At 41.4% G+C, this 13,169-nt stretch overlaps 1 protein-coding gene across 3 annotated transcripts in view; it reads left to right on the forward strand.

The window, feature by feature from the left end:
• Positions 1–2,907: 2,907 nt before the first annotated feature.
• NEDD4L (NEDD4 like E3 ubiquitin protein ligase) overlaps positions 2,908–13,169 on the forward strand; it is a 347,833-nt gene continuing 337,571 nt past the window's right edge. Inside the window, exon 1 of one of the 3 annotated variants that reach the window (XM_063453944.1) lies at positions 2,908–3,276. In XM_063453944.1, coding sequence (XP_063310014.1) covers positions 3,232–3,276 — 45 coding nt within the window. In that variant the 5' untranslated portion in view covers positions 2,908–3,231. The remainder of the gene's footprint in view (positions 3,277–13,169) is intronic. The other 2 variants (XM_063453945.1, XM_063453946.1) reach the window with 2 other exon arrangements.

Here is a 13,169-nt window from a genome sequence, read left to right on the forward strand (position 1 = left end):
GATGAACGTTTATCTTTATTAATATAAAAGATGACTGTGATAAACATGGAAAAGGAATCACTTTATCATCACTATACATATTATATGGATCTAAAAGGAAACTTTGCAATCTCCTTTCCTTTGTCACCGTTTGCCCCTTAAAGAGATACCATTTATTTTTATTACTATGTCTACTTCTATTTCTAGAGTACAGTTGTTAATTAACTGTAATTCACAATTTAGTGAATAAACCCAATTTTCGTGTTTTATAGTGGTTTTCTCTCTCTCTAACACTCTCTTGCCTTTTATTTCTTCTGAGCAGGGCTGGACAAGGTCCCAGTATATCCACTGAACCCAGACAGCACCTTGTTTTTCAACCCTCCCCCTCCCTATGTTCTTCTTACTCCCCTCCCTATGTTCTTCTTACTCCCCTCCCTGTGTCCTTCTTACTCCCCTCCTGTCCGTGTCCTTCTTACTCCCCTTTCCCCCTCCCTGTGTCCTTCTTACTCCCCTCCCCATATTCTTTTACTCCCCCCCATGTTTTTTTTTTACCCCCTTCCCCTCACTATGTTTTTTTTACTCCCCCTTATGTTATTTGTACTCCCTCCCTATGTTCTTTTTACTCCCCCCCCCATGTTCTTCTCATCTCACCTTGGGTACCGCACGGTAACAGGAGTTTCAGTTTCCTTTTCCCGGCCGGACTGAAAGGAAGTGAACAGGAGGACTGACAGGAGGGAGAGGAGCTGACAGGAGGAAGAGGAGCTCGGCCACGCTACAGGGTGAGACTCTCTATAGAGCGTTCAGGCGGCTGCAGCCTAATAAGAAGCGCCGGCCATGCTTGGGGCCCCAGGCCAGCTCAAGGCCCCAAGCAATTGCTTGATTTGTTTGCCTAGTAGTGACGGGCCTGGTTACATGGACCCAAGGGGGTGTTACTCTTTTTCAACCAGACTTCCAGCAGGTTCAATAGAAGTTGAGGATCTCTCTGTGGTTCCTGGAACAGGGAGAGAAGCAGCTGTGGACTCAGGAGCCAATCACTGAAAGAGGGTGGCAATTGTTGCTAAGATGGGAGGGGGCAGAGACTGAGTTAGGGGGCAGCCATGGTCCCCCTACATGTTTGGAGCAGCCTTCCCCTCTCTTGCCGATTACCATTTGGCCACTGCAATGAAACTCTGTGATGCCCCAGGGTAATATTGGCTTTAGGCAGTTGCCTAACTGGTCTGACATTGGGGCATCCTCTGTGGTTATATACTAAAATGTGAATTTGCAGACATTTTTATTTTGCATCTTGCTGAAATTCGCTTATATTCTTACTGACAAAAATGAGCCATTGGATAGAAACGAACAAAAAACCTCCTGGAATAGCAGCCATTGAGCGTGCAAACAATTTTAATTGCTCCAGAATTATTCCTCAAGAAATCCCTAGATCATTCTGGCAAAAAAATACATAAATACACAAATTCATGTAATAGTTATTGCTTCAGGATGCACGCATCTTACAGCAGACAAGGTTGTTATTACACCCATCCCAACTTCATGTAAATAAGCAACATTAATAACAGGGCTTTCAATTAAAGGAGTAATCTGTGCTTTTCTGTGTTGGTCCAACCCCATCCACAAATTAGAATAAAATTAAAATAAAGCTAAAACGTATCTCCATTCCAGTTCAGTGGCCAAGTTCTTCTTGAAGCCCTATCCTCCACCTCTGATGCCACTGCCCCTCAATTGAGGAGTGATGTCGGGGAGGTATGCCAGGGAGGGTGGGCTGAGGGACGGACATGGACAGCATTGCAGAGGAGGGCCATGCAGCTGATGGACACCTCCCAGAGACATGGCACCCAAATCACTTAATCAAGATAAAGTGGTCTAGGTGTCCATAGTGTCCCTTTAAGTAAATCAATGAAATCAACATAGTTTATATTTAGCAGGTCTTAGAATAAATATATTATTCTGATAGTGTGTCATTATGAGCATGGCAGGCAGGTAGCTACAGAAAGTGGTTTTCTTATACTATCCTACAGCTAATCATGATCATGTAAGAGTGCTATTATAAGAGATCACATGACACCTCCATGAATGTTATCTAAGAAAGGAGAAAATGTAGACTTTGGAACCAGTCCACTGCCAGGCTCTCCTTATCCTTATTAATAATTACTTGAGCGTCAGGCATTGTAATCATATATCTTTCTGTTCAAACAACAAATGAATTTGCATTGTCTCCAGTATAATAAAAATGCACTTTATTTAAGCTGTTCCATAACATCACTGCCTTATCAAACTCAGACTGCCTGCTATGCATTGAATGACTGATTCTAAGAGGAAAAAGCTTTACATTTGAAAAGCACTAGACTGTGATAATTACAATCTAGGAATGCCCAAAGGAGAATATTTCACTGAGGGGGTCATCCCAGTTTTCGCCACTATGAGCCGCTGTTGTCTCAGCTAAGTAATAAAAAAAAAATGAAAAAATATAAAAAAAATTTTGTACAGACCAGAAACATTATTTACCAAAACGAAAGAATTCAGCAGCACAGTGCAAGAATGCATGACCTAACCCCCTGCGTTTACAGTAGTAATGTGTATCAGTCAGAGAGCTCTGCCTGGCCCACTGCAGTTGATTTTAGATGCAAGATGAGGATTGATACAAGTTAGCAGATTTACACTCTGGACGTTCTCTCTCTCTCTCTCTTGCTCTCTCAATGTAGAAAAAGCTACCATGGGATACCAGGAGCTAGACAACCAAACCTCAGAGCTGCTCGCCCCTTGCTCATTGGGTGGCCAGGGTTGCCTCCACGCCTCCCTTGGCTAGGGCTGTCTCCTGCTAGCTTGTGATTGCAATAAGCTGGGGAGAGGGTAGGGAGGGCCCCTGATCACTCACTCCTCCTCTCTGAGTGTGGGTTTGTGTGAGAGCTGCAGTGTTAGAGAGAGGCAGGCAAAGAGGAAGCTGTCCACATACAGACCTACACAGAGGAGGGGGAGCTTTGTATCCAATTTGGGGGGGACCTGCATACCTGGGAGTGTGGGGGATCAAGGGGCTGCTTGGGGTGTGCTGGGATCGGGGTACACACCCATAAACAAGAGGCCAGGATTATAAACATCTGGATCTATACAAGCACTGCTGGCTTTTATTCTTTGGAGGGATCATCACCTGCTCCAGGGATATTTAACGCCCTGGATATCTGTGCCAGCATCTTCCTGGGGTTTCTACCTACCTATATCTGATCAGAGGCTTGGCAGCCCACCCATCTGGACTCCATGGCGGCTGTGGTGGAACCTATCTTTGGACTTTCTGAAGATGAAGTGAGTACTGACCATGTTGTGTGCATAATAACAATAATAATGTTTGCTTGTTTATGTGTTTTGTAGTATTTGGTCGTGAGAAGTATAAAGTCTATTGTTTTGATGGCAGTATGGGGGGCAGAGAGATCATTTTGTGCACTGGTGTTTGAGGGGTGATTAGATCTTTGCATTCTGAAACATAAGTGGCCTGAATGAACCTTTCAGTGACTTGCAGTCTTGCTGTAATTAAAAGTAGCTCATTGGACATTAGTGGCTGTACCAACAGGATGGATGAGGGTGAGGCAGTGCATGGCAGATCTTATTCAAGAGATCACTTTACACTTCAACATTCCAATGAGATTTATCAAGGCATATCAGCTGATATTCTGAGTGCAAAGTGCAAAATGTTCAACGTTCTATTGGTTTCCATGGTGATTGCTCCTGATTTAGCACTTTGCTCCACCTGTCCTACCCTGATAATTCTATGCAAATTAATCCTGGTATGTTAAGGAAAACATTATTATTATTATTATTACCATTTATATAGCGCCAACAGATTCCGTAGCGCTTTACAATATTATGAGAGGGGGATTTAACTATAAATAAATGGACAGTTACAAGGAAACTTACAGGAACGTTGGGTTAAAGAGGACCCTGCTCAAACAAGCTTACAGTCTATAGGCAGGTGGGGAATAAAACACATTAGGACAGGAATATCACATTTGTTGTGGGGATGAATACTTCCTGCAAATAGGAATTGTGTGCTGTTACATTGACATCCTGTATGAAATTAGTCTTTACATGCAGCTGCCAGTAGGATATCATACACTGTATTATAATAAAGGCTGGTTTTAGGTTTTGGAATCTGAAGTATCTCTGATCCTCAATCAGAATAGTTATTGACAACAATACTGGGTTATTCACTTAAGTGAGAATTCAAAGTGAATTTTATATTTTGGGCCAAAGTAACAGAGCAGAATTTTTCAGGTTCGGTTATATTGGACTTGAATTTTAAATTTACTTTGAATTCTCAGTTTAGTAAATCACCCTGTTAATGTAATGCAGAGAGCAGGGTGCTTCAAACGCCCCAAGCAATCTCGCCTGCTTCACTGCAGTTACTACATCCCTGTTCTGGTAGCAGGTGTGTTCTAGGGTTGGGAATCTGTGTACTGCTCTCATGCTGTATACAGTGTGTGTGTGGTGAGACATATTGTATCTTTCTGGAGCCAGGGAAGTGAGAAATGGAATTTGGGATATTATCTGTGTGGCACTTTTAAAAACCACTTCAAGACATCTTCACATGGGACACAACTGCCCTCATAGCAGCCTGACCAGAATGCATGTAACTCCTCAAAGCACAAAAGAGAGAGAGTTAAAAGGAAAAGAAAATAGGACAATACATTATTAGAATCATCCGCAAAATTAACTGGACAGATCATACACCATATCAAATTAGGGTTAAATAGCAATCATAGACCATTTAGAAACTATGACTCACATTAGTGATGTCCAGTCAGCCTCACCAGCTATTAGATCATAGATTGCCAAAATCAAAGCTTACATCATCACATAATAAATCCAGCATTGCTGGGAATGTATTCTATCAGCAAGGAAAACGGAGGAGTAGTCCTCACACTGAACTAGAATGTCATTCTGGATCACATCAACATGAGCAAAGAGCAGTTCTAGGCCAATATATATATTTTTTGTAATTCTTTATTTTGCCGTGCATATGAGGTTACATACAGGCACGTGGTACCCCAAAGGCAATCCACATGCATATTTCAAAACAAAGAGTACATCGCATATAGAGTATTGGGGTATGGTCGTACAATGCACTAGTTTTATAGTTTGGAACAAGCTTAGACAGTTCGTAGATTGAGATTCTATCGATATTAGGTATAATAGCTAGTGTTGGTGTGTGACTCTGTTGCTATAGCCTATACATCTTTCATAATGCTACTGGGTACTTGTTATTGGTTACAGTGCTGAAAATAATGTGCTAAGACAGTGATAAACCAGTATTAATGGTTGCATTTTAGAGCACAAGATTAGATTGAGAGATGAGTAGAAGATAACTTTAGATTAACAAGCATGCTGAACAGGGGTCTTATATATGCAAACATATTGCGATTAATACCATCAGGTCCAGGCATGTTATTGGCGGCAGAGCGTGTGTCCTTGTGGACCTGGGCATGAGCGTTGGGAAGTGTCTTTATCCCACTCCGCGGGGCGAGACAGCGCGATGGTCTCGGGGGGGGGCCCGGTTATCAGGCCGCGATGGGGGACCCTGTGTATCCCACTCACGATTAAGAGTCAGCAGTGCTTCACCCGGTAATCCTTCCTTGGCAGGGAGTCTTTCGGCTGACTTGGTTGTAGGTTGCTTCCAGCGGTTCTTGGACTTGCGGAGTCTGCTTGCCACGTGTCTTCGGCCTGAGGCCTTAAAGGGAACTCGTGCCGTCTTGCCATGGATCCCGTTTTGAGGATTGTGGGCCCAGGGTATCTCTGAGTCTCCCCGGGTGTATGGCTGGGTTAGGAGAGGTGCCTCCAGGTGAGTACCCAGCCCAGAAGAAGGGTAAGCGGCTGAGACTGCGGCTTCGTCCATGCGTGTGGCTGGGCTTGTTGGTTTGGTGGGACTGGTCGCCAAGAGAGCTGCTGTATGGATCTGTGAGGTATGGGTAATAGGCGGCTGCGTATGCTCTGCTCGGGCTGTGATCCGGCACCAGAACGCTTCGCAGATCTTGTCGAAGTCTGCGTTAAAATGTGGTTTCCCGCTCCATCGGCCATGTTGGTTGCGGCCCAGGAGCGGGAGGTTGCGGCGTGTCTTAAGGCAACGTTCTCAGCTGTCTTTTTTTTTTCCCCAGCAGGGACCGGGATGACCCCCCACCGGTCCAGAGGGGGGGTGGGGGGGGACGGGCTGCTTGCTTTAGCTCGGCGGCCCCAGGGTGGAGGATCGGCCGTTTCCTCCCCCCATGAGTACCTCCACGAGAGTAGGCCTCAGAAGCGGCGCTCAGCCACAGGTCGGCGGGCGAGTCTCCGGGGTCGTCTGGTAATGTTCCCCATCGGTCAGGTACAGTATGCACACTCGTTGGCTGCTGTTTTGGGGTTAACATCCCATTTTGTGCCTGGGTTAGTGTAGTTTGTGTGAGGAGCTCACCACACACACGTCTGTTGGTCAGGCCTCGCCCCCCCATGGCTATATATTTTATTTATCTGTTGATGGTCAGCAAATGGCTTGTGATGCAGATGTTTAGGATTGCTAATCTGTAGATTAAATACAGAATATAAGAGGGAGTGGGTAAAAAAAAATAATAAATCAATTTGTATTGAATTTTTTTTTCCCTTTCTCTATTTCAGATTAAACATGAAAGGTCTAAAATATCAACAAATTGCATTATTTTAATACTTGCGTTTAAAAGCTGTTCACTATATGCCTGCAAGATTTTATGCATAATGGCACTTGAATTATAATTGTATGATGGCAAATTAACAGTATAAATAAACAAGAAATTCAGAGGAAAATACTACGTATCGATGGCTCTATTAATATAAACATACAATTAAAATTCGCCAAAACTGGAACGTGAAACACACATTAACATTTTATATAGTTTTTCTTTTTTTCCCTCTCCATCTCTCTCACGATAACATTTATATGATAATATACCAATTTTGAATTTTATTTTTATAAATAAATAAAGAATGTCGGTCCTACAAAGATTGTTGGATCGCTCCAGAAAGCGCCACTACAGGTGTCCTTAAGGACAGATGTAAAATTAAAAACAAATGAAAAACTTAAGACTGCTGGAACCACTACATTTTAGCTGTGGTTGTTATGGTGCTTAGTGTTCCTTTAATAAATCAACTTTTTTTTCCCTCTGTCTTTTTTTCATCACTCATACATGTAGTTCCCACCAAACAGTTTACAGTATCTCATGGTAAAATATGACATTTTCTGTGTACTGTAAAGCAAAACTTCCTGTTATTGACAATTATTTATCTATAACAGAGTAAGCTTTCTGTTGCAGATCTAAAACATAGATATTGTCAACTTTGTGGCACCAACAATTTAAGTATTACCTGATGCTATACTTGAACACTTCACATATCCTTTATACTTGTCAAAGTGCAGGAAAATGTGTAGCTTTGCTACTGTTATCAGCATGACAAAGAAGACTTCATACAAAGGTCTGCAATGGATGTGCACACAGCAACATTGCTTCCAAGTGATGATCCTATCTCAGAATGGCATGTTGGATGAAGTGGAACTTCAGGTCAATTCATGTATCTATATGTAATATTTTCTTTTTTTTTTCTTAGAATTTATATTTTGAAGTCAGATTACAGGAGATTTATTATTTTCAAATACAGTCAGAATAACCACAAATGAAGAAGGGTGGAAGGTAGATTAGATGTTGGAAGATAGGGAGTGAAGGTCCTCAAACTTTACAACCATGGGTTATGGTACTTTATCTCCGAGCAACCTCAGTGCCTACACATTCTAGTAAGACCAGACCAATCCATAAGCTCATCCACTAAGCATATGATTTGACTGTTGGGGGGGGGGGGGGGGGGGGGGGGGGGGGGACGGACGGACAGTTTCTTCCTTGTTTCCATGGTAGCCATTCTAGCAGCTAAAGTAACGTACTTTAATGTTTATTAAGTGGTCATAGGTCATTTAATCTGCGTAGTGTCTTAGAATACTGGCCTTTATTTTAATATTTTTGGATTGTATTATCAAATATGAATTTTTTTTTTTTTAATTCTTTATTTTAGTGTGCAATAAAGAAATAACATACAGGCTGGTAGCGCCACAACAGCATCTACAAGCGTAATGTGGTCAAACATTTGTATACCTTGTCATGGCATGAGAGACAATTGCACTTTTTTTAAGTTAAAGAAACAGGCTTCATTATAAATAATAGTATAACACTTGAGTAATAAACATGGTGATGCAAGCTCTGGTAATTGACATAAAGTGAAATAATATGAATGAGTGATGTTCAACAGTTAGCTGCGTAGATCAAACAGTATCTCGACGACATAGTACATTCTATATCTGCCTTAAGCAGCTAGTCGAGTATCCTTAAGCTGCTCTAGTCAACAGTGTGTGTGTAATGCGGGTACAGTTTATTAGATAGTTAAACAGGCTAGCGTAGTTATATTAAGTAGTAGCTTAATTTAAACAGTGTACCTAGACTGCTATCCAAGACGTGCTATATTCATGTATTCGAGCCACTGATTACTGTCTTATGATTTATCGTGTGACTGTACAGGCTAGATACTTCAGACTGAGATCATGCTAGGCAGATGTGTCTGTGAGTGGGCAGACTAGTTAAACATTAAGTCATGCATGCGTTAAGAACAGTATACCACTGGGTTCTGGGCCTGGGATTAGTAAACTATGGAACAGGTTAGGTCAAAATTATAAGCAAAATTATCAGCAGCTAACTAAACAAAGCGCAGCTAGTACTTCCTCAACAATAAATGGGGAGTCTTTTATCAGGCATGGCCCTTCACTCTGTGTCTTCCGTGAGTTACCAGGAGCTCTGGGTGTGTCGTGGGTGTAACGATTGATACCACAGTCCGTTCTCCCAATGGGGACCGGGATAACCCCCGCCGGTCCAGAGGGGGGGTGGTAGGAGATCAATGGAGTCGCTTGGTGTGTCGGGGTGAGCGGCCGTCTCACCCCGGCTCCAACGTTAGTAGGCTGCGCTCGGCGTTTCGTCCTCCCGGCCCCGACGGGTCTTAAAGGGGTGTCGTTCGGTTCCGTGGCGCACTCCCAACACGGGTAGCGTAGCCCGGTGAGTCTATATAGCCGCTGATTTTACCCCCAATTTAGCCCGTCAGGCGAGAGCTCATGTTGCCCACGTCTTTACTGCTTGGCGGTCAGGCTCCGCCCCCTCTCAAATATGATTTTTTTTTTTACATTTTAGATACACTATTACATTTATTTTTCAGAATATTAGAATATATATACACAAAGACAAAGATAAAGCACCGCGCTTACAGCAGCAGTAGCTTAGTATCCAACAGCTTAAAATACATAGTAAAAACAAAGAACGTTACCTCCACTCTGGCCTAAATCCCCATGTGCATTTAAACAAAATGGAGGCTCTTTAGTTTTATTCCAATGGCCATTTGAATATATAAGCTCACCTGCCACGTAAAGGCAAGCCTCAATAGAGGAGTCCTACACTAGCCATTAGATATGCTGATATCAGCCTAGAATCTCCAGTGAGACAGGAAGGGGTATTTTATAAACCCTTTAACACACAGCTATGTTACATTGCTGCCAGCCTTCCCAAGTTTGTCTTATTAAGATTTTACAAGTATGTAGGGGCAGCACCCCTTCCTGTCTCATCAGAGAAATATGCATTCTAGCTGATACCAGCAAGGTGATTTGTATGTGTTATAGCCCTATTCAGGGTAAAGTATGTAGGGGTTTATAAAACACCCCTTCCTGTCTCATTAGAGACGTTTAAACTTTGTCTGATACCAGCAAAGTTTATTGTATGTGTAGAAGCCCTATAAAGGGTTAAATGTGAAAGGGTTTATATAATACCCCTTCTTGTCTCATTGGAGATTCTTGGCTGATATCAGCATATCTAATGGCTAGTGTAGGAACTCACCTATTGAGCGCAGGTAACGTTCTCTTTGTTTTTACATTAGAATATATATAGGTGTATTAAAATATTTTTTCCTAACATTTAATCAATAGTTATTATCTATGTTAAAACCCCTTCAGCTACTCACCCTTTTCCCCCGCCTGGCTCCCTTACCTCTCCTCCCCCGCCGTCAGCATCTTTGTCTGACGTCACCAGCGCCGAATGCGCATGCGCGGCACTACACAAAATACAAAGCACACGGTGAAAAAATAATGAACAGGCACTGGTGCTACAATTACCTTAGTGGGCCACAATAAACCACTAAAATAAACTTTAATATAAACTAGTTAAAACAAAATTAATAGAAATAAGGAAAGTCCCATAAATATGGAAAACGTCCCAAAATGTCCTCAGGGTCCACCTTACACGTTTCGGCACAAAGCCTTCATCAGAGGGATCTCTGATGAAGGCTTTGTGCCTGAACGCGTAAGGTGGACCCTGAGGACATTTTGGGACGTTTTCCATATTTATGGGACTTTCCTTATTTCTATTTTGTTTTAACTAGTTAATATTAAAGTTTGTGTGCAATCTTCAACCTGCGTTCCTGGTTTTTGCACCAATCCTGGGAAGATGCCCATCAAGAAATTTCCTGTTCCAGTCCTTAGGATTATTTCTGTTCACGGCGCTTAGCTTGAGCCAGCTTCCAATTGGCTCTGTGTATGTGAGTGCAATTAGTCCATTTTTATTTGACGTTTTTACCCTATATTATGTTTTCTTTTTTTCAGTGTTATCCTCAAAGTGGGTAATATTTTCCTTTATAGAGTGCTCTCACCAAGTTGTGTTTTATTTTATCGCATGCGCGGCACTGCCACGCGCGCATTCAAAGTGTCCATAGGAAAGCATTTTTCAATGCTTTCCTATGGACGCTCTGCATGATTGAGGCATAATATGTCTCAATCATTGCCGATGCGCCTCTAGTGGCTGTCCGAACCCCAGATGTAAACATGGCAGTTTCTCAGAAACTGCTATGTTAACATCAGACAGGGCTAACCCTAGAGGGGCCTGACACCCAGACCACTTCATTGAGCTGAAGCGGTCTGGGTGACTATAGTGTCCCTTTAATGAAGCAGTTTTGATGTATAGATCATGTCCCTGCCGTCTCTCTGCTAAATTCTCTGCATTTAGGAGTTAAATAATTTTGTTTATGCAGTCATAGTAACAAAAGTTGTTTTGGTGACTATAGTGTCCCTTTAAACAACATTTCAAGTAATTGAAGACACCCACAATGAAATTGCTGGCAATGGCAGCCATCAGTACTATTTCTTTGTATGCTGTCTTAAATGCTCAAAAAAAATGTAATGTTGTTAAAGGAACACTCCAATCATTATAACCGTTACAGTGTGTACCTGGCGATCCCCAGGTTAGAAGTCCAACTGTTAAAAACCAGGTGGACTGCTTACAGTGGGGAAGGTGTGGCACCAGGGCACTCCTGGCACCATAACCACTACATCATGCTATATGGTTCTTAAAGTGTCCCTTTAAATTTTTTATGCCCACATTCTATACACTTTATTCGTGACAGCCCTGCCCATATACAGATTAAATCAGCCTGCACCTACGGCACCTGTACATTTACCCCCTATGGTACTATATCCTACTGGGCAATGTTGCATATTGTTGGTGTTTTAGCCAAGTTCTGGATAAATTTGAATAGAATGTTTTATAATTATTTTTTTGCTTCAATACTTATATTCCTGGAATTCCACTGTGGCTCTTCCAGCTGCCTCTGCACATTCCTTAGGTGTGTAAGTGCTGCCTGAGGACAGTCAAGGTTGATCACGGCATGAAAATCAACCTCGAGAGATCAATAGAATAAATAATTATATAATTCGGTAGCTATTTATTTAGATGTCTGTATTTCAGAATACACACATACTATGCAATCAATGACATTATACGTAATAATTACTGGTGTCCCCCAATGTAAGTAGTCCAACCATTTCAAGACAGTTAATCGCTAAAATGAGAACTGCTGGGAATTGAAAGCGAATTCAAAGTGAATATCAAATTTGAAAACAGAATTGACTTGGAGTTTTCTTTTTTTTTTTAATTCAGTCAATTCTCTTTAAAGTGTGGATATTTATGTCCTAAATTTAAAATGTAATTTATTGTTACCTTGGTGAGGAACCATGGGGATGTCTTGGGAGCTACACTTGATCATTTGACATCAGTTGTGCAAAGGTAATGGACTCTTTGTAATGTAAATTGTAATAATATGCAAAAGACTTTTGTGCGTCTATTTTAATTTTGCAATATTATCCCTTCTGTTCCGATCCATCTTGCTTTGACCTGTGTGTGTGTGTGTGTTGTACATCATGTAAATGATGCATTATTTTCAGTGAAACTGCGCTTTGTATAAGGGGTAACTAGCACATAACAAACATGTTCAGCTGGATCGAAAGATGTAATTTAACCCACTAAGCCAGTCTCTTCTATGGTTTGAAGTCTATCAGGTCCTTCTGGTTTAATGCTGTGTTTGAGTCAGTATCTGCACCTCTTTTTGTACAGGAGAGTTTCTAAAAATGTTTCAAGTTTAGAAAGCAGTATCTGTTTATTTACATGGTGTGCTTGTACAGAAACTTGTTAAAGTGGAACTGTCAGTTATCTGGAAGTGACCGTTCCTTGTTCATTTACTTTAGTAAACATAATTGAAGTGACTAAAGAAAATAATACAGCAGTGTTAATTAAAAAAATAAAAACACAAAAAAAAACCTTAACCATCTCAGGATCTCCACGTTCTAAGATGACTTTAGTACTCATCTGTGTTTGTGCATCTACAGAGAAATACCATACAAAGCCCATACAGCCAGTACAGGCAAGGACATTTAAAATCCATAAAGTTAATGTAATATATGTGTGTGTATATACATATATATATATTTATTATTAAATGGCAGAACTCAAAGCTAACTTTTAGTTAACTATCAGCATGTGCATACATCTCACTGGTAACTGCAATAAAAATAGAGATAAGATAGAAGTCAAAGGAGGTCATCGATCCATCAAGGCAATAGTGGACATCTCAGACACTTTCTGTAAATATATAAAGAGTTCTACTAAGGTTTTGCATCTTTTCCTAAGTTGTGTTTTAAAGCTGTTGTATACAGCAAACACAAACTCAAAGGAATCCATGTTTGAACTGGAATGAGACAAAAATATGATTCCTTGTTAAACTAATTTGCATATGCCCACCCAGAATCCTTTGCGGTAGTAACATCACTGCAGATTTGTGATTTCTGTGGGAAA

This window comes from Pelobates fuscus, chromosome 5 (genome assembly GCF_036172605.1).
Source record: "Pelobates fuscus isolate aPelFus1 chromosome 5, aPelFus1.pri, whole genome shotgun sequence".
Lineage (NCBI taxonomy): Eukaryota > Metazoa > Chordata > Amphibia > Anura > Pelobatidae > Pelobates > Pelobates fuscus.